The sequence below is a fragment of the Triticum dicoccoides genome, chromosome 4A, assembly GCF_002162155.2.
Source record: "Triticum dicoccoides isolate Atlit2015 ecotype Zavitan chromosome 4A, WEW_v2.0, whole genome shotgun sequence".
In the NCBI taxonomy this organism is placed as follows: domain Eukaryota; kingdom Viridiplantae; phylum Streptophyta; class Magnoliopsida; order Poales; family Poaceae; genus Triticum; species Triticum dicoccoides.
In genome coordinates, this window is record NC_041386.1 from 648,307,096 (window position 1) to 648,332,282 (window position 25,187).

Sequence of the window (25,187 nt, forward strand, 5' to 3'; positions counted from 1 at the left end):
CAGCCCGACTCTCCCCCCGCCCACCTAGACGGAATCCCCCAAAACCCTACCGCGGAAATTCGCCCGGCGATCCGGATCGCCGGGAGAGGGCAGCCCCGGAGGCCTGCTCGCGGCTCGGCGGGTTCGCGGCGGCGGTGCTGACCGGCTGACGCGGCGCTCCGCAGATGGCCGAGGGCCGGCGCTACGGGATCGCGCCGCAGCTAGGTGAGAGCCGCCCCGGATTTTTCGGTGGGGGTTTTGTTCGGTTGGTTTTGATCCGCCTGCGCCGGCTTCATCTGGTCAACGCCTCTCGGTCTTTGTTTCGTTTTGTTTCCGCCCAACGCCTTCCCTGCGCGCGGGGATCTGGGTTTGCGGCGTCGTCGAAGATGGCGTTCGGCTGTTGCGGAATCTGGTGGCCACGGGTTTGGGTTTGGTTGGTGGGAACTCGGAAGTAATTGACGATAATTCTCTGTTTCCGCGGCGGGGATTTTGGGGAAGCTATATATGGTGCGGAGTGGAGATCTCAGTTCGGTCACTGGGCGCGGGAGTGTCCTGAGAGAGGAACCACCGGGAGCTGTAGGAGCTATTCGAAATAACCGTCAACTTGCTTTGGGTTTCGGTGTTCTGAGGAAGAATTTCGGGTACCCTGCGGTTCTAGAGTTGTGTTTCATCTGTGTGATGAGCATATCCCTTACGTGGTGGTCCTTGTGCTCTTGGGTTTGGACCGAAGTCAGTTTCACAATTTTAACAGTCGGAGTGCTAGTCACTTGGGTGTTTGGAACTACTCATAGTTACGAGGTTTTCTGAGGGAAATCGGGGTTCTAGTTGTGTCTCCACATGAACCTGAAATATGAAGTTGGATTGTGCAAGTGAATTTTGAATGACGACACATGATTTATTCTGTGTAGATGGGGAAGCAACACTGAGGACATTTTCTTTCGAATGTTTTTAAAATCCACTTCTATATGACTAATTCTCAACCTTGTTGAATTGTCTAACTCTACATTTCATTGACTTCTGAACAGACATGGAGCAGATACTGAAGGAGGCTCAGACCCGATGGTTACGCCCTACTGAGATTTGCGAAATACTTAAGAATTACAGGAATTTCCGTATAGCTCCAGAGCCACCAAATATGCCTGCAAGTATGACCCCTATTTGCTGTTCAACGCTTGTTATTTGATTATTTGTTTTTAGTTTTCAAAATTAACTTATGTTTTGGGCAAATATATACCAAAGCAATATTGTGTAACTTGGGAACTGGCATTGATTTGATAACTTGAACATCATTTTGTGAGAATAGAAGTAACACTGAAATTGCGAGAACAGAAAATAAGGTTTATGATGTTTTTTCCGTTTTTATCTAGTCAAATATTGATGTCAGGTGTAAACTTAGCACATCCTGGTCGCCTGGCATACTTTTTAATGCCATATAGCAATACAAAATTATGATGCTATCCTTACTGTAACTGGTTTGAACCACATGGTTAAGCCTCTGGATCCACCATGATCTTTCTCCTGCTATCAGGATTGAACGGTTGCTATGTGATTAGTGCACCTTCTTATGCCAAGGGCCGTGTCTTGTGCCCTTGCGCAACGGTATTCTTTAAGATTTTTGGTTATACCTTATTAGTGCCTTTAGCTCGATGCCATTTTGCCTTTGGACCAGCCATGACATTGATTTGAACATTCTATTTTACTAATATCTCCATGCTTGTAATTACACGCACTATTTGGAGCCCATATATTATGAAAGTAAACATGCACATGAGCTGACAAAGTGTCTCCAAGTAGTCATGTTAAGGTTCAATTGTATCTCACTAATATTTGTATCTCTGATTGTAGGTGGTTCACTTTTCTTGTTTGATCGGAAGGTATTGAGATTTTTTAGGAAGGATGGCCATAATTGGAGGAAGAAAAAGGATGGAAAGACTGTCAAAGAAGCCCATGAAAGATTAAAAGTAAGTAAAGTTGAATGTTACCAGTACTTATTTCTGCGACATCTTGCAGTATTTTTCTAAGGGTTCCTAGTCATACTGCATCGCTTGTCTACAGAGGCAAATTAACTGACATTTCCTTACAAATCTAGTCTGGAAGCATCGATGTGCTTCATTGCTACTATGCTCATGGGGAAGAGAATATAAACTTCCAGAGGAGGAGCTATTGGATGCTGGAGGAGTAAGTGAAACTTTTAGTGATCCATTCTGCTTTTGTAATATTGCAAAGCTCGCAGTTGCTAAATAACTCATGGCATGTGCATCATATATGCTTGTATGGGGCCTACATCCATGCATGTTAACTTAGAAATACTACACTACATTTGTATTTAAGCTATCCTACCTTTGCTTTTGCAGGGACTATATGCACATTGTCCTTGTACATTATCTCGAAGTCAAGGTTACACCTAATCCTTCTATGGTTGCAATGTTGTTAGCTACTTGTTTACCTTATCCTTATGTCTGGACAACACTTTAGGTGTTCCATGTAAATTATATTGCTTCAATGGCATGATTGGTCTTCATATACTTTTCCTTTTGTGATACTAAATTATTAATCACACTTGTAGTTTTAGTTTGGGATCATGGTTGTTATACCGCCTATAAGGAGTACTGATTTGATTGTTACTAGCCCTGGTGGTTGATGAGCTTGATTCTTATGATAAACCATGAATTAGGCAATTGTACAAAAGAAACTGTTTCAGTGCTGGGATACTTTAAGTGATTGATCCTTGATTGGGTAGCCTTGTCAGAAATTGTTTAATAATGCCATTGATAACAGGATAAAAATGTAAAATATGTGCAGAACTTGGAGTGAAATTAACTAAAAGGGTTAAGAAATTGGACTCCATGTTTGTAAGAATATTGTGCGTTTATGCTTGCATATGTCCCAGTAGCACATTGTTTGAAAACTATTATCTCATGATAAACTGACTAATCTGAACATGTTAAACTGTTTTGCCTCTCCATATAGGAACCTAATCAGCCTATTTTGGAAACCCTCTGTTTATGTTGGTTTTAGAAGTAAATTTGTCTTGTTTCTCTGCTCACAATTTTTTACTTGGCCTACTTACTTTTACTATCCTGGGTTCATAGTCTGAGTTTAAGTCGTTGCTGCCTCATTCGTTGTGAACAAAAGCTTTTTCTGCAATAAGCCGCTTAAAGTTTCATTTTCTTTGTATGTGGATATGAACATCAGGCTGGAAAATCAAGTTCTCGTACTAGGGGGCATGATAACATGCTACAAGGGGCCTATGTTGATAGCCCTTTAAGCCACTTGCCTTCACAAAGTACAGACGGTGAAAGCTCACTTAGCGGACGCGCCTCTGAATACGAGGCAGAATCAGGTAGAGTTGTTTGATCATCTTATTCTGTTCCGCGCGAAGTCCAGTTAAATAGTTTCACTGATACTATTCCAATTATGCACAGCGTATCTAAAGCAAAATTCGGTGCAGCAGATATTTATTCGGGAGGAGCCGGATACCACTCTATCTCTAGGATGCAGCAGCATGAAAATGGAGGTGGATCCATAATTGATGCTTCTGTTGTCAGCTCATACAGTCCTGCATCATCTGTAGGTAAGTGCCACCAAAAATGATTTATTCAGGTTATGAACCTAAGTTGGATGGATTTGTGACTCTTCATTTGCTACCAATGGTTAGGTAATCATCAAGGCTTACAGGCTACATCACCTAATACGGGCTTCTATTCTCATTATCAAGATAACTCACCTGTGATTCATAACGAGTCCACTTTTGGAATTACATTCAATGGGCCCAGTACTCAATTTGACCTGTCATCATGGAATGAAATGACGAAACTGAATAAAGAGATCCATCAATTGCCTCCATACCAGTCTCATGTTCCTTCTGAGCAGCCTCCTTTTACAGAAGGCCCTGGAATAGAATCTTTCAGTTTTGATGAAGTATATAGCAATGGGCTGGATATCAAGGATGATGGTCATGCAGACACTGATAGAGAAGCACTGTGGCAGGTAACAGGCACATTTTTGTGTGGCAATATAATATATATAGCATATTAATATTCTCTGATGATAAAGTTTTGTTTATGTAAAGAGGAGGTTTGCCTCTGATTACCCCCAACCCTTGTCTCCTGCTGTGCCCATGGGGCACGAGGATCTGCACGGCTATGAGCATAGGCCGTGGCACACTGCCCATGAAATTGTGTCTTATCTGCTTATGTCAACTTGTACTTTTAGTGCCTGAGTTGCTTCAGAATTTTGCAAAATGGAATATATATTGTTTCCCTATATTCTGAAATGCAGAGAGTTTTGTAACTGATAACCCTTTCACTTTTATTAACAATAGTAATTCGCGCGACATTGTTTGATGAAGTAGCCTACATACTAATTTTTGAAATGAGGTATTGGTTCTTCTCAAAAGTCAATTAGGAGCACATCTTTCTCTAACAAACAGTACCAGACTGGAAGTACAATAGTAATGCCACAAAGCGCCTTATGTATTGTTTTTATTCCGCTTAAGTGTATTGTTCCTCAATATTTCCAAAATGTAGCTCAAATGATTTTTAGGATGAGGATGGTGAGCTCAAATGCTAAATGAATTCTAGTAGGGAAAAATTAATAGGAAATTGGAATTTTAGTGGGGAAATGCTAGACTATAGAGCTGCAATGTCATTGTCAGAGCTAAAAGAGCATAGCCAATCTTAGCATGTTTGTTTCTCCAGCCTTTCGGTTACCTAGTGTTGTTAAGTATGAATCTATGATACTCCCTCCGATCCATAATAATCATGGATTGGAGGGAGTGTTATATATCCACTTTGCACAGATTAATATTTGCAGCTTTTATAGTGATTTTTTCAGGATGGCGTGTATTTATTTTCTTTGAATAATCGTAGTAATAGTGTTTCGTATTACATTGTTCATTAAAAGATGATTTCCTGGTTTTCATTTCCATGGTAGAACTTTTTCTTTCTTTCCCTTGCTGGTTCTTGGTATCCCAGCAGACTTATTTTGTATGTTATTTTGCACACTGATTAATTGCATCTGCTTGACTTCCATGCTACTGATATTATACTATTATTGTCTCCCCCCTAAAATATATACTATTATTGTCCGGCTTCAATTTGGTTTTGGTACTCACTTGTGAAACTACTGAATTTCAGCTTCCAAGTGCTAATGATGGTACGACTACTGAATTTCTTCAGCTTCCAAGTGCTATTGATGGCAGGACTACTGAATTTCAGCTTCCAAGTGCTACTGATAGTACATTTGCTACAGTGGACAATTTTGAACAACACAATAAACTTTTGGAGGAAGCCATTAATTTCCCTGTCCTGAAAACTCAATCATCTAATCTTTCTGATATCCTGAAGAACAGCTTTAAGAAAAGTGATAGTTTTACTAGATGGATGAGCAAAGAACTTGCTGAAGTAGATGATTCCCAAGTAAAGTTCAGTTCTGGATTGTACTGGAACAGTGAAGATGCTGACAATATCATTGGAGCATCGAGCCGTGATCAGTTGGATCAGTTTACTCTGGACCCAATGGTTGCACAAGATCAGCTGTTTAGTATAACTGAATATTTTCCAAGCTGGACATATGCAGGTTCGAAGACTAGGGTATGTCTTCTTACACTTATCCTTTTTACCTTTATTGTGCTTCTAAAGCTTGAAAGTCTTAGGAGCGCCATACGAAATAGAACTGTCTTGGTGTCTGAGTGAATTAGTGTTCTTTAACTGCTTACAAAATTTCTTGTGTCCTGCAGGTTCTTGTTACTGGTAGATTCCTAACTTCTGACGAAGTTATAAAGCTCAAGTGGTCGTGTATGTTTGGAGAAGTCGAAGTTCCAGCAGATATTTTAGCAGACGGGACTCTCAGGTGCTATTCTCCCTCGCACAAACCTGGCAGGGTCCCTTTTTATGTGACTTGCTCCAACAGGTTAGCCTGCAGTGAAGTACGAGAGTTTGAATATCGACCAAGTGATTCTCAATACATGGATGCTCCAAGTCCACATGGTGCTACAAACAAAATATATCTCCAGGCGTGTCTTGATGAATTATTGTCTTTGGGACGAGATCAGCAAGATGAGTTCCAGGCAGCTTTATCTAACCCCACAAAGGAGTTGATTGATTTGAACAAGAAGATAACCTCATTGATGACAAACAATGATCAGTGGTCTGAATTGCTAAAGTTCGCTGATGATAATCAGCTTGCCCCTGATGATAGGCAGGATCAGTTTGTTGAAAGCGGTATCAAAGAAAAGCTGCATATCTGGCTTCTCCATAAAGCAGGAGGTGGTGGCAAAGGTCCCAGTGTGTTAGATGATGAAGGGCAGGGCATTCTTCATCTGGCAGCTGCTCTAGGATATGATTGGGCGATAAGGCCAACAATAACTGCTGGTGTAAGCATAAATTTCAGAGATGTTCATGGATGGACCGCACTTCACTGGGCAGCATTTTGTGGCAGGTAAGTTCTTCTGAGGGTGATAGTTTTTGTTTGCACATACATACATACATATATATGTATTAAACTTGTTTGCCCTGTTCTGCAGAGAGCGAACAGTTGTTGCTCTTATAGCATTAGGTGCGGCTCCTGGAGCTTTGACGGATCCAAGGCCTGATTTCCCTTCAGGACGCACACCAGCTGATCTTGCGTCGTTCAATGGGCACAAGGGAATTTCTGGTTTCCTGGCAGAGTTTTCTTTAACAAGCCATCTTCAAACCCTCAACCTGAAGGAAGCCATGGGGAGCAATGCATCAGAGATATCTGGCCTGCCTGGTATTGGAGATGTTACCGGAAGAACTGCGTCACCATCAGCAGGTCAAGGTCTTCAGGCTGGATCGATGGGAGATCCACTAGGTGCTGTGCGGAATGCTGCCCAGGCTGCTGCTCGGATATATCAAGTTTTCAGGGTGCAGTCCTTCCAGAGAAAGCAAGCAGTTCAGTATGAGGATGACAATGGTGTGATATCAGATGAACGTGCCATGTCACTCTTGTCTTATAAACCATCTAAACCAGGACAGTTCGATCCCATGCATGCTGCTGCAACTCGAATACAAAACAAATTCCGTGGATGGAAGGGAAGAAAAGAATTTTTGCTTATTAGACAGCGAATTGTCAAGATCCAGGTATGAATATCAAGTGTATGACATTAATCAATGATTTTTGTTAAAATTCTGAACGCTCCAGATTAATACTGAATGAGTATGCCAACACCATATTTTTTTCTACTGAATTTTGCAATAGTAAAGTCAACTATGACCATATCATTTACAAATTTATGTAAAGGTAATTGAGTGAAACATGAGCTCCATATTTTTTTCTCTTCGACTAATCTAGTATCTAGGACAGGATATTCATAGCATGATGTTTTAACAGTATAGTGCACTGCTTTGTGAAGTATCTCTTCTTCTGATGCTATTATTATAATGAACAAATTTTCTCAACCGTGCTATATTGTGTACTTGCTAGGCTCATGTGCGAGGTCACCAAGTGAGAAAGCATTATCGCAAAATAATTTGGTCTGTCGGGATAGTGGAGAAGGTTATATTGCGATGGAGGCGGCGAGGAGCTGGGTTACGCGGGTTTCGGTCTACAGAAGTTGCAACAGACAGCAGCACTAGTAGCAGCAGTGTTGATGTAATCCCAGTTAAACCTGCAGAGGATGATTATAACTTCTTGCAAGAAGGACGGAAGCAAACTGAAGAAAGACTGCAGAGAGCTCTTGCCAGAGTGAAGTCCATGGTTCAGTACCCCGAAGCCCGGGACCAGTATCAGAGGATTATGACTGTCGTAACAAAAATGCAGGAATCGCAGGTAGCAATACGTTTTCCCGCCCTTTCAGCACCAATACAAAAGTTTTAGGGTGACGCCGAACAATTATGCATGATGTTTGGGTTAAAAACTCCGGCGAGAGTTGAGGGGTGAAAAAAGAAAAAAGAAAATGAGAGTTTTGCTCTGTTTTCTTAACGGGAGGCTTACTCAATTCTTTGTTGCTAATGTGACGCAGCCTGTGGAAGAAAGTATGCTTGAGGAGTCGACGGAGATGGATGAAGGCTTTTTGATGAGTGAATTCAAAGAGCTCTGGGACGATGACATGCCGTTGCCGGGCTATTTCTAGGTCCTAACGAAGTGGTGTTTGTTTCTTGTAAATTACCTCTGATTTGTTTGGTAGTCTCACCAGATAGATGATAGTGACTAAATTGCCCTGTCCATTATGGTTTGAGTTTTTGTTGGTCTCTTGGTTGTCTAGCTCTAGTGGCCCCTTGTACAGTATATCCATCCTGGAGGAAAATGTATGTGGATTATGAAACTGAAACCGTCCAGTTAGTTGCCTGGAATTAAACTAGTTAAGCTTGGATGCTCATGAAGTTTTTTTTACAGAGTGCCGTCCTTGGTTTCGTTCACTTATATGCTTGGAGTTGGGGATATAATTTGCATGCGGCATCGTCCGTAATAGGGAGGGACATGTGATATAGATCATAGATACCGACATGATGGAGTGGTTTTGCTGAAGCTGTAGGCGTCGAAACCTGCAGTGGTGAATGCCGCATCCATTTTTTTTTTTTGAACAGGGAAGTGCCCCGAAGGGCCAGACTTACATTAGATAAGCTTCAAAGCACACTTTACATCAGGACCGAAAGAAAAAGAAAGATTACAACAAAGTCCCAGACTTTTGCATGGAGAACCCCTAATTGAAAGATTAAAACGCAATCGGGTCCTTGGCAGCCTTTGCTCAGATTGAACCTCGCCGTCGCCGGGGACGAACCACTTGGGGCGACGAGATCGCCATGGGTGCAGCACGTGCATCCCATAGCCTCTGAACGAAAACTGGAACTGCCTCCCATAAGGCATGCAAGCCAGGAGGAAAGGGGTTGGCCGCCCTTCGACCAGAAGAAGCAGAGGGTCGATGAACACCGGCAGCCGACTGCAGGCGCCGTAGCTCCACCATAGAATCCTCTGCTGATGAGCTCGAACCCGACCATCAATCTTCAGCTCAGTGCTTCCCCACCCCTCTTCATCCACCACCTTGGCGGCATCAAGTGGAGGAAGGTAGCAACGAGGCCTCCTGCAAGTGGTAGGCATGTACATCTCCTGCTGCTCTATCTCTCTTCCCACAACCATGGTGGTAAGAACAGATCGAGGAAGAAGAGCATCTGGCGCACCATATTGGAATTTATTACAGCAAGAAAAGGGGGGAGAAGTGGGGACGAAACCGGACGGGCCTAAGCTTCGCCATGGATCCGGCTGAGGGAAGCCGCCGAAGGATCCGCTGCCAGGGATCATCCTTGCCTCCGCCTTTTCGCCACCAGCGTGGCCCCAGGGGAGAGTTGAACAACCACCTAGACAAGATCCAAAACGCAGCTCCACTTTATTTGCCAGAGAAAGACACTCACACACTACTAGACCTAGGATCCAGACCTCCATCCCACCCAGCGCCGGCCACCATGGCCGCCGGCGGCGAGGGGGAGGGAGGCCGGATGGGGAAGCTGGAGGTGGAGCTCTCAAGGATACGGCAGAAACGCCAGTCCAGAAAGTCGGGCGGTCCGTAAATGGACAGACTGAAGTATGCCGCATCCATTTGTATTTTGTCGCCGAGCATTAGTGAAACATGCTTGCAGTGCTGTGTATTTGACGCTTTGGTCAGTAATTTTTTCTTGCTTGCTCGTGTCATGTGGCGGAAGATGCGAGGACAAAACCCCAACCCAAACACCCCCAACCAAATAAACATTGGGCCGCGCCGTCCAGCTGCAAGTGTCCAAAGGAGCAAGCAGAGAAGAAGGAGCAACATAGGCATGCCGCCCCAAGGAAAGCTCGAAAGCGATGCCCGGCCGCTCTCAGGCCACGGGTCCGTTGGCGCAGACTAGAGTGGAAACGAGAATGGTCTGAGTGCGACACGCGTGGATGTCGTCATGGGTTCGGTTCTGCTTTCCCGGAACATGGAAAAGGATCAACGCGCGGTCGTCCGTCCATCGCGGTTGCCAGTTGCCACCGTTTTCGTAATGGGCCGGACGCGGACGTGTAACTGGACACGACGGGGGCGTGCGCGTGCGTGTCGGCTGTTGCGTGCACAACTCCCGCTGTCTCTGGTCTTTCTTGCCGCCAGTCACTCGCCCCGAGTGGGTGCTACGTACGTGTGTTGATTTTTCACCGCCACTACTTATTTCAAGAGACTGGAGCTGTAATGTAAGGCTGGTACAATGGGCAAGAACATAGTCTAGTAACTTACACACTTCTCTAGACTATGTTACCACCTCTATAGTGGGTAGGAACATCTATGTAGTGTCATGCAACAATGTATTTATTAGGTTATAGACTCATTGTTTCTTGGAGTGTGTGATGTTCCGGTAACTTAGCTAGTTACCACAAGCACCTATCTCCTCATTAAATATGTGACACATAAGTAAAGTTGTATTGAAATGTGTGATGTTACTCCTAAATTTCTTCCCATTGTGACCAACCTAAGACTATGACTGCAGCATGCCATCGTGAGAGACCCCCCACCAATGATCACCCATCCAACGACTACGTAGTGGCATCTGGCGCCATAATCAAGCACCGCCTGATCAATCATAACTAGTACTAGTACGTAGTACGCGCAGTGTTAAACCAGTGATGGCCGGAGCGTCCGCACATGCAGCAGCTGCCTTGTCCTGTAGAGATGCAGCGCAGAGCTAGCTGTGTAGAATGGGTCGCGCCTGGTCGGGCCGGAGCAGTGCGTGTCCTCCAGCACCTTCGGTTAAGTTTAAAACTCCAGCGCGACTATTTCCTCCCTGCCAGTAGTCCCCACGTTGACACACGTTGCCCACGCACGCACGCGGCCCGCCCGGAGCACGGCTTCCTGCCCTGCCCGCCTCCTCCGCTTCGCTGCGACCGCGACGGCGAGGGGGCGGATCCCCATCTCCGGCCCACCCATGGCCCCCGCCGCGCCGGAGGAGCTCCATTGCGCGCCCGCGCCGGACAAGCCCCCGCCTTTGGCCCCGCAGGGCGAGCTCCGGTGGCTCCGCCGGTGCGCGGGGCAGGGCGACGACCTCCGGTGGCTCCGGCGCTGCGTGGGGGCCGCCACCAAGGGCTTCGCCATCGGCGCGGGGCTCAAGGGCGGCCTCGCGCTCTTCTCCGTCCTCGTCCGCCTCCGCAGCCGCCGCTCCCCCAGATCGAGGTGGGCGCTCGCTGCTCTCCTCCGCACGCGACTCTGCTGATCCGTGCTGCTGCTGCTGCTGCTCGAGCCTTGTCGTGTCGTAACCCGTGTGGCGTGGTGCGTGTAGGAAGGCGGGCGCGATGACCAACGACGAGGCGGCGCTGCTGGCGCTCAAGGAGACGGTCAGGTACGGCATGTTCCTGGGGACCTTCGCCGGCGCCTTCGTCTCCGTCGACGAGTGCATCGCCGCCCTTTGGGGCCGCAAAAGGTCAGCCCTGGTCTCACACCCAGCTGTTGAAGTAATTCTAGTAGCTTCTCCCCTTCCTATTTATGGCAAGGGAAGACGCAAATCTTCTACTACGATGGTGGGCGAATCCTTGATTTGAGCTAATAATTGCCTCCGGCTTTGCGGAGCTGCGTGTAAAAAACAGTGTGTGAGCCTTGAAGGGCAAGAGGAAGAGCAGTATATGTTTTGTTACTAACTGCTCATATTTTCAAGGGGATGTGCTTTGATGTGGATTAGGTGTATTGTCGTAGAAATTGTTCTTTGTTTGCTGGTGCCGTCAATTGCAAGCAAAGATTGCTTATTCTGGTCAGGGCCTTGGGGTCAACCTTTTGCAGTTTGCAAATGATTACAGTGTGGAGACGATGTTTTTTTGCTGCTTGAATCTGGGATTGCTACTTTTTACTTCCTCTGTCCTGGTTTATTAGGCCCCCTCACATTTTGAGCCAAAGTTTGACTATGCATCTGCTTCTGCGTAATAAAATATGAGTTATATGTAGGAAAAAATGGTATCACTGAAAACTTCATTCAGATACGAGTCCAACAATATAATTTTTATGACGTGTCGCTTTTGTTTTGCAAATCAAATCGATGGTCAAAGTTTAACCCAAAATATAAGGGGACCTAATAAACCTGAACGGAGGTAGTATTGGATTGGTACTGATCAGTGACCAACATTTTGCAACTCTGTGAGGTATCGTCAAAACAGATTTGTAATATTTGACTGCTAAATTCTAATCTTGGACTTCCATTGACGCTAGGAAATACCAAATGATGCAACTCTTGCGTGATCTGGAGATATATGTTGCTTGCTAACCCAAAATAAGATCCTTACAACCACCTGAGCGCAATCTCAATAGTGTATAGTGAGTTTGTCTGAACTTGAATCATCATCTTTATTGATTATGATGAATCAATACGCCTTTGTTTATGCTTCCAAAAGGACCATAGCAAGGTCTTCTTTTATTCCCCTGTCTAACATAAAATGTTGCTTGGATGATTTTGGATCTTGAAACTTCCCTCGGGATACTCCAACCTAGACCTTTCAAACTTCACTTTTGAATCCTGCAAACAAAAAGTCACAAACTTGGCTTTATTTTGTTTTCCAATAATTAGAAAATCAATAAAATATTCCACATTTCCAATTTTCAGTGACTTCAGTCACGCTTCTACACACATGCCATGAAACAACTGAATGGACTCCCAGGCTGTGCCTATGAAGTGGCCTTACCATACACCATAAGCATTACCAAGTTATGAAGGGGGTCAGTCGTCACAAAACGCATTACACATTTAAACTTTTGTTATATCACAGAATGCATGTTGTTTTCTGTTCCATTGTATCTTCCACACTATCCTACTTTAATGTATGAGTTTGTTTTGGGATAGTATGTAACTCAATACTCTTGTTGCTTCAGAACAGCAAGGTGGAGGTCATTATTATCCGGGTTAATTGCTGGTCCTTCTATGCTCTTGACGGGGCCAGGCACGCAGCATACCAGTTTGGCAATATACATTCTCATGCGTGCTGCGGTGCTTGCATCCCGTTGTGGAATAAAGAGCAGAAGATTTGGAAAGATTTGCAAACCTTTGACCTGGTCACATGGTGATATCTTCCTTATGTGCCTTTCATCTGCACAAATTTTGTAAGTTCCATTGACAGAATTCCTATGAGTTTTCGGGTTGCACTAGCTGTATATGTCAATGTTACTGCTGTATGTATGTTCAAAGATCGCTTAGCCCTGTTAATATACACTGATATGCAGTGTATGGAGTTATTTGGGCCCGATGGTCCTATTGCACTACACCCAATGCTCGGAGCTAGCTAGCATTTCAAATTTATGCAGGTCAAGTACTGATTATTTGAAAAAAGGGTCACCTAACAGTTTTTTGAACCATTATATGTTAACTTCTGGAAATGTTATATTTGCACATGGCACTACAGAAGTAGTACGGACAACTTATCTGAATTGTCAAAATTCTCTTGAGATACCTTGTTTGTGACACATAAGGGCTACTTTGTTAACAAAAATAGCAGTTACATTTGATCAACAACAGTTATGTCATTCTTCAGTGAAATTTGAAATGACTTGCTATTTATTAATATCATAATAAAATAGCATGTAAACCTAGATGACAATGTTTTTTCTTTCATGTCTTTCACTAATGTCTCATTAGAATGCATCGTATTCAGACGGGCAGACAACATTTTGATGTTTGGCAAAAGCCACATGTAAATAATAGGGTCATTTTTGAGAAAATGTGTAAAAGTAATGTGTTTGTTGAACTGTAATTGCTTTGCTAGTCCAAATATTTTAGACATGGAATCATAGAGTGCATTACTGGGACTGGAATATAAATGTAAGAATGTGATGTATTTGTAGATTCAAGGGCATTTCCCTTGTTATCTTGTTTGAAATAAGTTCAACCATTTGTTACAATATTAAAACATATATGCATCATGCACCGGTGACTGGTGAGTATTTAGTTATATATATTTTGCGGTATATATTCAATAGGATGTGGGGATATGAGTTTTGCCTATATTGTTGATTCTGCAGATCTGCATACATTCTACAGCAGGACAGTTTGCCGTCATCATATAAATCATTTCTGAAGACGCATGGTGGAAAGGACCAGTCTATTCTGCAAGGCTTGAAGGAAGTAGTTAACCACACTGCTTTCTCTAACCTAGAGGCTATTGAGAAGTATTACAAATCTGTTGGTGTTGACATAAAGTTGGATCCAGACATGAAAGTGCCCTGCTCAGTAAGTACTACTCCCTCTGTTCCAAAATAGATGACCCAACTTTATACTAACTTTGTACTAAAGTTAGTATAAAGTTGGGTCATCTATTTTGGAACGGAGTGAGTACAAATTTGTGAATAATTGTGTCGTGTCGCATGATTGCACCACATTAATATAGTATAGTATCCCTATCAAGCATTCAGGTATAATATTTTGCTGTGAATAATTGTTGAAGTTTTCCTTGTTAATTTCCTACCATTTTTTTATTCCTTTTGTTAAGCGGAACTTTTTCCTTCATCTAATCTCTTCTCTCTTCAAACCAGATTGTGCATGGTAATCAATCATGTGCAGGACATTTTATTTCATTCTTGTTACAAGCATATGGAAGAGCAGTTCCTGTCTATATTCCAGTCTACCTAGTTCCTGCACTTGTAGTTCATCGGCAGGATCTGATGAAAAGGTACACAACTGTATTAAGTAAACTGACATGTTAGGTTGCTCATATTTGTGAAGAGCGTTTTTTTTTTTTGCTGCCAAAAAACATGCAGACCCTGCATTAATTGGGCTTGATGTCCTCAGGGTAATTGTGCTTCATGTACGTATCAAAAGCATACAAATTTATGTCCTATCTAGATTGAAAAACGAGTGCTCTTTGTGGTATGTTATCTATTTGCATTCTGCGGGAGCTGTCATGCTGCCTTCTGCAGTTTTTGCAAAAACATAACTTCACCCCTAAGACAACGACTCCTAATTGGGTACAACACTAGCATAGCTGGATACACCTAACATGTGTCTACAACATTAAGTGTGCTGAAGACCTCACAACATGCAGGCCTTACACAATAATGGGGAAGAGTCTTCTAGGAACAGCAAGATCTAGCCTGTTCCTCTCAATGTATTGTGCATCTGCATGGTGAGTTCTTTTTATTTCAACCCCCAACTTCTCGTATTAAGAATGTAGATGTATCGCCAACCTCCCTTGTCGGCACAGCAATTCATGGTGTTTCTTTTTCTATTTCAGGGCTTGGACATGCTTCCTTTATAGAACCTTCGAGAAGTGCAGTACTCCACTCGTTGTACTTGGCACGGTAAGTGAAGACACACAGTTTACCGCAGGGACTAAGCGTAGTCCAGTTAACCATCTCTGTGATACTAACTTGCTTTGCTGTGGCAGTTCCCGGCGGGTCTGGCACTGTTTATCGAGAAGAAAAGCAGGAGAATCGAGATATCTCTGTACTGCCTTGCCAGAGCCATCGAGAGTTTCTTCACATGCATGACCGACGCCGGGCTCTGCCCTCCAATATTGCAGATCAAGCGAGCTGATGTAGTGGTTTTCAGCATGGCCACCTCGATCATTATGCACTGCTATGCCCAGGAAAGAGAGGTTTTCCGGTCCAAGTACCTGAATGTCCTTGACTGGGTATTCGGTGTGCCGCTTCCGTCGGAAGACAATGATAGTAAATGCCATTCCACATCCAGTGATGGAATCAAGAAAGGAATATTCTCCATTGGATGATGGAATCAGGAGGTGGTTCGGTAGCTTTGCTGGTCGATCTTAGTGCAAGAGTAGATAGGCACATTAGATGGGTTCTTTTAGCTTACAGTGAGCCTTGTACAGGAGGCTCTTCCCAAATCCCCAGAAGCGGAATTTAATGGGTGTAACAAATCATAGACTTATTCAATTGATTTATGGAAAAACCAATGCCCTGGTCCAGGACATATGAACTGTAAACTATTGATCTTGTGATATTGTACCTCCTTATACTGCCTGAGAATGGAACCCTTATCATTCAACCGTGCCATCGAATTCGCATTGTACTTCTAACTGTATTACGGAGAAAAAATCAGTATAGTTCAGTTCAATTTCTTGTGAATTGGGTTTCACACTCCCAAGTACTGAAAATAGCTATAAAATCAAAAAGAAAATTTTGTGCTGGGTGGTGACGTGCTGCTAGATCTATTGGCACAAATAATCAGGTCGTCGTCGTGCGTTTTTCCGAATCCTAGTGAGTTTCAGCGGGTTAAAGTTTAAATGAACGTCCTTCGCCATTTTTTTTATGAGCGTCAGAAGTTCGGCTCTCGTAGCTTCAACAACCCAGGAAGAAGAAATGAATTTCACAATCTTTCTGTCAATATATATCAGGACAGAGTATGTGAGTGACTTGAGTGAGCTCTAATCAAGCAGTTGTTGCACGTTCACCCTCGGTACACCAATCTGAGATTTTACTTGGTTCCAACTCAAAAAGACACTATTATTTATGCAAATGACGTGACATTTGTGAGAAGTACGTATGAATACAGCATACCCAATTTTTGAAATACATAAATATGTTGATTATATATTAATCTTAATTTGGAGAAACCATGTTTTTGACATTAGAAATACATACGCATACAAACTATCAATATGCATTCTTAAGTATAAATAATATTAAAAATTTCATCAAGTTTGAGTTGCTAACCATGTGTGCCACATGAATATTGAAGTGGCATTGACATGATGATATATCACATGATTCTGATTTTAAAACCAAGGAATGTCCTAAGAATAAGAAAATTTGTATTTAAGATATGCTTCCTCCATCCCAATCAACTTTGTACTAAACTTGAGATACTTATTTTGAGACGGAGGGAGTATTACACACCTGTAGCTCAAAGAAAAAACATGTATGCCATGTTTTATTTCAGGGAACATACATGGTATAAATGAAAGTTTGATAGAGGCAAAATCTCCTGATGAAAAGAGAGATCACGGAATCTGTCAAGAATGTCTCAAAATTTCTCATTCTAGCTAGTTAAGTATTATGATTTGCTCAAAGAAATGTTATACTCCCTCCGTTCCTAAATATAAGTCTTTTTAGACATTTCAAATGGATTACAAGATACGGATGTATAGACATATTTTAGAGAGTAGATTCACTCATTTTGCTCCGTATGTAGTCATTTGTTGGAATATCTAGAAAGGCTTATATTTAGGAACGGAGGGATAATAGTATTCACTAGAGTGAGGCCTTCTCAGCACAATTTGCTACATTGACACATCCGTGGATAAAATGCAATATAGGTCATAGTTGATACCAAGTTGTAGATTTGCTTGAGAAACAATTCATGCGCACATGAATACAAGTCGGTTATCTTATCGACAATCCAAACTATAAAACCGTGCTGAGTTATTTCTCCAAGTCTGAAGTAGAAGCAGGGATTACAAACTTGCAGCTTTATTTAGTCGATCATTCAGGCGAGGAAAAGCATGTCGATCAATATAGGTTCATGATCCGGGAAAACTGAAAAGGACTAGCTGTACTGCTGAGTACGTGTGGAGTGTCGACGTTACATGGCCACCGCATGTGAAACGGAAGCTGAAAAAATGGCAACACTCTGTTACACCCAAATGGCAATGCAATTATGCAATGCAGCCAACGGCGGTGGGAAGGGTCCAGTAAAAGTTTCGTAGGTTTACCATTTTCGCTCTTAAGCAGTGGTGGGAAGTGTCACTGATTTTTTTGGATGTGTTTGTTTGACTTGCTTTATGTGACTAGTAAGCGTGCAATGTGCACGTACTGACTAATACTCTGTAATTATTTAGTCAAACATATTTCGAACACTAAAATTCAAATTGTGGCATTTCGTGAAACAACATAGCTCCATGTAAAAATACAAAAAAAAATCAATTAATTTCGAACTCCAATGATGAAGAAGGTCACAGAAGGGTCCAGTAAAAGTTTCATAGGTTTACCATTTTCGCTCTTCAATAGTGGTCGGAAGCTGGCTAGTTCGACGGGAAGTGTCACTGTTTTTTTTTGTGTGTGTGTGTTTGTTTGACTTGCTTTATGTGACTAGTCCACATACTGACTAATACTCCCTCTGTCCCATAATATAAGAACGTTTTTGACACTAACACTAAAATTCATATTGTGGCATTTGGTGAAACAACATAGCTCCGTGTAAAAATACAAAAAAATCAATTAATTTCAAACTCCAAACTCCAATAATGGGAACAATCCAAACTTTGCCCATTGAATGGTGTCCACCTCTTGATCAATGATAGTGTCACTTTACATAAGATTTACACCACAAAACTGGTAGACAAATAAATATCACAAAGGACCAATCTCCAGAAACACTTAAACCTTCATCGTAAAAGAAAAACACTTAAATCTTGCTCGGCTCTATAGACCACTGCAATGAAGCAGAAAATTACAGACAATAAAACAATCATATCATTTTTTAGAACCTTCGAGAAGTGCAGTACTCCACTCGTTATGCTTGCCATCACTAGTAGAAAACATGGCATCAGTCTCGGTTCTGCAATCGGGACTAAACAATCATGACTAAAGGTCCTCACTTTTAGTCCTGGTTGGGTTACGAACCGGGACTAAAGGAGTTCCAAAACAAAAACCCCAGCGCCTGGCAGTTGCTGACGCGTGGCTGCCTTTTAGTCCTGGTTGGTGTTACCAATCGAGACTAAAGAAGTTCCACGTAGCCTTTGTGGTTTTTGTTTTTTTAAAGGAGGGGTTTGGAGTGTTTAGGAGTTTCATATTGTGTTTCGTCCTTTTCTTTTTGTGTTTACCCTCCAATTCTTTTACAGTTAGGGTTTCATTTTTATTTTATGTTTTCTACTCAACTCGACTCTAGCTACTACATATAGCAATGAGGGAACCATTACACAACATCGGCATGAACATAGAGAAGTGACCTCTTTTTCTGGGCTTGGTCTAACAATAAGTTTTCGTATATCTATTCGATGCTGCTACATATAGTACACGACCATGCATATATACAATATAACATCATCTACCAAAATCGCATTGCAATTCCCGATGATATTCTCCGTCTTTAGTTATGACGTGCTCAACAAAGAATCCCGCAAATTCCTCTTCAATCGCTCGTGTGTGATCATGTGGTAGGAGTTGATCCCGCATCTCTCAGTCTAATTTAAAGAAGGGGGAGGGTATATATATGACTCCTCTTCTGTACTCCTGGGAGTATGTACTCACATTCTCAATATATCTCATATACGCATTAATTATATCTCTTTATTATTCTCAATATACTTCATTAAATATTCTAAGATACCTCAATACGAGTTTTGTTGAAAAAATATCATCTGCGATATACTTTTTGTAATATACCTTTTTCACGTACAAACACATCAGTATATACGTAAATATTTAAAAATATGTAGACTCACATGAATTTTTTCATGGAACTCATTTTGGGGTATCTAATAATTACTAATAAAGTATATTAAAAATAATAAAGTGGTATAAAAGATTCATCTATGTGGTATATGAGAAGCGGGAGTACGTACTCCTAGGAGTACACAACCATTTTCCTATATATATATATATATATACACACACACACACACACCCCAGTAACGCTATTCTAAGCGTGAGTGTAGAATAACTTATTCTACACCCCTAGTAATGCTATATACAAAATCTAGTAAAACAACGTACAAAATGTAGTAATTTTGAAAATATTTTTTTTACTATCCAAGTTTGTAATTTACTACATTTTCAGAAACAATTACTATATTTTATATATTGCGTTACTATATTTTGTATGTATCATTACTGGGGTGTAGAATAAGCTATTTTACACTCACGCTTAGTTTAGCATTACTATGTATATATATACATACACACACATACATATATATATATATATATATATATATATATATATATATATATATATATATACACACACACAGCCAGTCTATTCTGTTAATATTAGCAGAATAACTATTCTGATAACACTTCCGCACTGCACACTCAACGCAAGTGCACGTCATTGTTTGAGCCAAGTGTGCTGCAGTACTCACACGAGTGAACTTCGTGTCGGAAAAAACTGCACGCAGTGTTTTTCCAGTACTGTTTTCGCTATAATTTTTAACCATTTATCGGAATGAGGCGTATAATACACCGTTGGAAAGCTATTGATTAGGCGCAACTTTGCCATGTTGAACACTTTTAGAGATTTCTCTCGGTTTAAGAGCAGTTTCAAAAATGGTGCGGCGGATGACGAGTGGCAGCGAGCGTATTTTCGGGATTTTTTCTAAACCACTCATCGGAATAAAGAAAATGATACGCTGTTGGAAAGATATTGTCGAGGCGCATCTTTTTCATATCTATTATTTTCTCTAATTCGTTACGGTTTAAAAGCAGTTTCAAATTTACTAAATCATGGAATTACGTTTTTTTTAATTCTTGCAATTTTCGGTACTGTTTTCGCTCTAGTTTTTGAACTGTTTGTCGAAACGAGGCGTGTAATATGTCGTTGGAAATCTATGGACAAAGCGCAACTTTCATATGTAAAAATGGTTTTGAGATTCCTTACAGTTTTAAGTTAATTTTGAAAATCGTGCGGCGGACAACGAGTGGCAGCGGCCGTTTTTCATGAATTTTTTAGAAACTGGTTGTCGAAATGATTCAAATGATATGCCGTTGGAAAGATATCGACGAGACGCAACTTTTTCATGTAGAACTCTCTCTCTAATTCCTTATGGTTTAAGAGCAGTTTTAAATTTACCGAAGTGCGGACAATCTGTTTTTCGCGACACCCGAATCGACGTGGGTACTTCATTCGACTGAAAACTGCACCGCATCGGACGAAAAACCGCACTGCATCAGATGTGTTAGAGAACTGCATGGTTTATTTTATTCAAACGTAATTTTTTCAAGGACGAGAAAGTAGAGTGCACTTCACATCGGGGGTAAATGAACCACAACATTATCAAGAAGTGAACCACATTACTTTTTTTTCGCTTTTCGTAATATTTTTTTTGCACTTACGAGATGAACAACAACATACGGCCAAATGAAAACCGCACTGCATCGGATGGGCAAGCGAGCTGCATAATTTCTTTTGTCGGACAAGTTTTTGTTGTTTTTTTTTTACTTTTTTTATGAACGAGAGTGGACCGCAGAGACTTGGGCAAATGAACCGTAACATGTGTCTAAGTGAACCTCATTTACTATCTTGTTGTTTTGTTTTAAAAAAAATCGCACTTTCATGTTGGGCACAAGTGAACACCATCACTCTCAAAAGTGAACCACATCCGAGGACCAAACGCACCGCAACATGTGTAGAAGTGAACCTCATTGCTATCTTGATGTTTCGTTTTAAAAAGTCACACTTTTCATGTTGGGCGCAAGTGAACACCATCACTCTCAAAAGTGAACCACATCCGAGGAGCAAACGCACTGCACGTATTTGATGTTGTCGACTCAGAGATACACAAAACAATTTTTGCACTTCATACAAAGTGGTAATGAGCTGCTACATAAATTGGAGCGGACTACTTTTTTTTCTTCAAACCGTGACGGGACATTTTGCATGGTGCATTGTCAAACTACAAGACACCACGCCCCAGACTACACACGCGACACGGAACTGCACGGGCCACACCCTGGATTTTTTCACGCCAACTGCACTGCACGGTGTGCGCCACCCGAACTACAAAGTCACCCACCCATGTGTCATAATCTCCGCCTCGCATGTGCCAGCACTGCCGCTGTTGGTGCGTACCTGAGATCTGCAACGCGAGGGTAGCCGTACCGCATGTCCGACACCGGCGAACTGCACGCCAAGGGTGAGCCGCAGGCAACCAACTGCATAGCCCACAAACTGGAGTCACGGGCTGCACGTACCCGTCAGTTGAACCACTTGTGTACACGACGTGCACTGCAAAGACTATATGCCAGATGCTACATGTCACTCCATCGTTGCTCCCCGTGCTCGGATCTTGACGAGATATACCATTGACTAGATCGGTGGAGGAAGAGAAGAAGCTGGCGGTGAGGTTGCTGACCAATCCATGGGGAAGCGGCAACCGAGCTGCACGGGGCTGGCGGCGCGGTGGGTGGCCGCTGCCATGGATCCCTCGGCACGGGCCCCCGGTGGCCAATTGGTGTAGAAGGTGGAGTGGTTGGGGCTCGAGGTCGGAGGAGACCGATCTAAAAAAGAGATCAGCCACACGATAAAAAAAAGTGATCCCTAGGAGTGACCCGCGCGGCAATATGTAGCGACCAGGCCGGCAAACACGCACGGCCGCCCTGCCACACTGCATCCGTCGTGGGTGTGCTGCGTGCACCCACGTTGCGTTTGGTTGAAGGTGTCGTATGAATGGGTTGGGACCGTTCAATTTTTTTGGGATTGAACCATTCAATTCATGTGTTTGGCTGAATATAAGTGGTGAGCTAATTATTTAGGACAGGACCACCAGTCATGCTCACATAGTCATGCATGCAAAGGGTGGTCATTTGATTCGACCGATTTGATTGGGTGGAACGGTTCAGCATCTTCATGGCATATTCTCTTTTTTGGCTCGAACCATTCATGTGCTTTATAACCAAACATGTCTATTTTCTGAACGATCCCAACCCATTCATGACCGCCCTTGCAACCAAACGCACCCGTACTGGACTGCACGGCACCGGCGTAGGTGGTAGCCGAGGAAGGGAGCTCGTCAAGGGAGGTGTTGCTAGATCCTGCGTCGACGGGGACAAGGAAGCCGCTGGGGGGAATGCGCGGTTGCGTGGTGGTGGGGGAATCCGGCTCCTCTAGAGGTGCACTGACGAGACCCGTGGTGCGCGCCTGTGGCTCCTCTTGGGCTCGCTCGCTGACCACCGCACCTACCTCCTCCTCATCCACCAAGCCCCGCACCTACCTCCTTCTCATCCTCCAGGAGAAGGTGAGTGTGCGAGGATGAAGATGGCCGGGACGGGCCCATGGAGGAGCAAGGCGCCGGTGGCGACAATCGCGAGGGAGGAACGGCAGGCGTGGAGATGCCGTAGGGAAGGGAAACCAGAGGAGGTAGCTGCGGCAGGTGGATGGAGGGAGGGCTGTTGCCCTCGGTCTGCCGGCTGTTGGTGTTGCGGATCTGGTCGCCGAATCCGGCGATTTTGGGAGGTGTGTGACCGGGGGGTGGGGGCGTGATCCATGGTGGACGGGCTTGGAGCGGGCGGGGATGGGTTGGGTGCGTGGGGAGGAAGAAGGTGGAGTATGGGTGGCCAGCGGTGAGGGACCTCGTCGTCCGTGAAGGAGTAGCACACCAGGGTGAGGTGCGCCGCCACCCGCTGCACACCAGGGACAGCGGTAGCGAGCGGGCGAGGCTGGGCCCCGGGGAAGAGGTCGAGTGGGGCGGGACAGGGACACGGCGCCGAAGGAGAAGACGAGGTGATGTCGGCTGGAAGGGAGGGGAGGCGCGGTGGTCGGCAGGGAGGAGGAATAGGGTGGAGGTGGTGTGTGGGTTGGGGATTTGACCAGGGAAGAAGGTGGGATGTGGGTGGCGTCGTCGGGGTTGGGGTGGGGATTTGACCGGGGGCCTCGCGCGTGGTGATTTAAGCAGGTTCCTCCACCGTGCGTAGTTTGTTCGGTGTTGGGGGCCAGGTGTTAGCAGAATAAGCTGGTGTTAGCAGAATAACACTTTTAAGGGTGTTATTAGAATAGACCCACCCTATATATATACATACATGAATGAAACTCAACCCAATTGATGGTAATAAAATAAAATTGTGAATATTGTTTACGTACTTGTAATTGTTTTGAAGTTATGCCCCGCTCAAGGGTGAGTTGCGAATGAACTCGCAAACATAGTATCCACATAAATTATTCTCGGTTGCCTGCCACAAGCACTTTATGAGAATATAGTTCAATCAAAATGATAATCAAGCATGATAATGGTATTCATGAAACTAGAATCAATGAGAGATGCGCGGAACTAACTAGTACTACTTTGGGGTGTTTAAATCGCAACTCCTTTTTCCATTCATCCGGTACCTTGCTGGTGAACTTTTTTCACACCCTGCCCGACAAAGAAAATGATTACCTGATATCAGGAAATGAACGAAAGTTGCTGATATGGTGCGATAATGATTGAACTTACTTCTGGAGCATTTCACTCGTGTCCACCCATTCTTTAGACTCTTTACGTCTCAAGTCCAAGATAGTTACTAGTCCCTATTGGGGAACGTTGCAGAAAACAAAAATTTTCCTATGGTTTCACCAAGATCCATCTATGAGTTCATCTAGCAATGAGTGATCGGATTGCATCTACATACCTTTGTAGATCACGCGCGGAAGCGTTCAAAGAACGGGGAAGAGGAAGTCGTACTCGACGTGATCCAAATCACCGGAGATCCTAGCGCCGAACGGACGGCACCTCCGCGTTCAACACACGTACAGTTAGCGTGATGTCTCCTCCTTCTTGATCCAGCAAGGGGGAAGGAGAGGTTGATGAAGATCCAGCAGCATGACGACGTGGTGGTGGATGCAGGGGTCACCGCAGCAGGGCTTCGCCGTTCTACTACGAGAGGGAGAGGTGTTGCAGGGGAGAGGGAGGCGCCAAGACTCAATGGTGGAGCTGCCCCTCCCCCCTTTATATAGGCCCCCTTGGGGGGCGCCGGCCCTTGGAGATCAGATCTCCCAAGGGGGGCGGCGGCCAGGGGGGTTGGAGTACCCCCCAAGGCAAGTGGGGCGCCCCCCCACCCTAGGGTTTCCAACCCTAGGCGCAGGGGGTGGGCCAAGGGGGGCGCACCAGCCCACTATGGGCTGGTTCCCCTCCCCACTTAGCCCATGGGGCCCTCCGGGATGGGTGGCCCCACCTGGTGGACCCCCGGGACCCTTCCGGTGGTCCCGGTACAATACCGGTGACCCCCGAAACTCTCCCGATGGCCGAAAATGCACTTCCTATATATAATTCTTCACCTCTGGACCATTGCGGAACTCCTCGTGATGTCCGGGATCTCATCCGGGACTCCGAACAACTTTCGGGTTACTGCATAGTCATATCTCTACAACCCTAGCGTCACCGAACCTTAAGTGTGTAGACCCTACGGGTTCGGGAGACATGTAGACATGACCGAGACGGCTCTCCGGTCAATAACCAACAGCGGGATCTGGATACCCATGTTGGCTCCCACATGCTCCTCGATGATCTCATCGGATGAACCACGATGTTGAGGATTCAAGCAACCCCGTATACAATTCCCTTTCGGAGATACCCGTAGTACACCCAAAGCACTCTTACGGTATCCGGGAGTTACACGATCTCAT

At 43.9% G+C, this 25,187-nt stretch overlaps 2 protein-coding genes across 5 annotated transcripts; both read left to right on the forward strand.

Moving 5' to 3' along the window:
• The first annotated feature begins 6 nt into the window (after positions 1 to 6).
• LOC119287683 (calmodulin-binding transcription activator 3-like) lies at positions 7 to 8,342 on the forward strand. 3 transcript variants are annotated; one of them, XM_037567272.1, is made up of 13 exons: positions 7 to 204; positions 1,005 to 1,124; positions 1,825 to 1,940; positions 2,069 to 2,157; positions 2,334 to 2,376; positions 3,175 to 3,322; positions 3,434 to 3,553; positions 3,638 to 3,969; positions 5,118 to 5,573; positions 5,720 to 6,420; positions 6,506 to 7,082; positions 7,426 to 7,770; positions 7,964 to 8,342. In XM_037567272.1, the coding sequence occupies exons 1-13, from the start codon at positions 165 to 167 to the stop codon at positions 8,072 to 8,074; spliced, it is 3,198 nt and encodes a 1,065-aa protein (XP_037423169.1). In that variant the 5' UTR covers positions 7 to 164; the 3' UTR covers positions 8,075 to 8,342. The 3 variants fall into 3 exon arrangements, with proteins under 3 accessions (XP_037423169.1, XP_037423172.1, XP_037423170.1); XM_037567275.1 differs by lacking the exons at positions 3,175 to 3,322; positions 3,434 to 3,553; positions 3,638 to 3,969; XM_037567273.1 differs by lacking the exons at positions 7 to 204; positions 1,005 to 1,124; positions 1,825 to 1,940; positions 2,069 to 2,157; positions 2,334 to 2,376 and having other exon boundaries at positions 3,189 to 3,322; positions 3,405 to 3,553.
• Positions 8,343 to 10,660: 2,318 nt separating this feature from the next.
• LOC119287684 lies at positions 10,661 to 15,930 on the forward strand. Of its 2 annotated transcripts, XM_037567276.1 has the most exons (9): positions 10,661 to 11,113; positions 11,220 to 11,360; positions 12,794 to 13,021; positions 13,142 to 13,222; positions 13,937 to 14,144; positions 14,447 to 14,583; positions 14,956 to 15,036; positions 15,145 to 15,211; positions 15,298 to 15,930. In XM_037567276.1, the coding sequence occupies exons 1-9, from the start codon at positions 10,869 to 10,871 to the stop codon at positions 15,637 to 15,639; spliced, it is 1,530 nt and encodes a 509-aa protein (XP_037423173.1). In that variant the 5' UTR covers positions 10,661 to 10,868; the 3' UTR covers positions 15,640 to 15,930. The 2 variants fall into 2 exon arrangements, with proteins under 2 accessions (XP_037423173.1, XP_037423174.1); XM_037567277.1 differs by lacking the exon at positions 13,142 to 13,222 and having other exon boundaries at positions 10,670 to 11,113.
• Positions 15,931 to 25,187: the final 9,257 nt, after the last annotated feature.

Coding starts and splice junctions, on each gene's coding strand:
- LOC119287684 (XM_037567276.1), top strand. CDS start 10,869: ATGGCCCCCGCCGCGCCGGAGGAGCTCCATTGCGCGCCCGCGCCGGAC. Junction 14,145..14,446: donor ACATGAAAGTGCCCTGCTCA/GTAAGTACTACT, acceptor TCTTCAAACCAG/ATTGTGCATGGTAATCAATC. Junction 15,037..15,144: donor ATGTATTGTGCATCTGCATG/GTGAGTTCTTTT, acceptor TTTCTATTTCAG/GGCTTGGACATGCTTCCTTT.
- LOC119287683 (XM_037567272.1), top strand. CDS start 165: ATGGCCGAGGGCCGGCGCTACGGGATCGCGCCGCAGCTAG. Junction 2,377..3,174: donor TACATTATCTCGAAGTCAAG/GTTACACCTAAT, acceptor TATGAACATCAG/GCTGGAAAATCAAGTTCTCG. Junction 3,554..3,637: donor CAGTCCTGCATCATCTGTAG/GTAAGTGCCACC, acceptor ACCAATGGTTAG/GTAATCATCAAGGCTTACAG.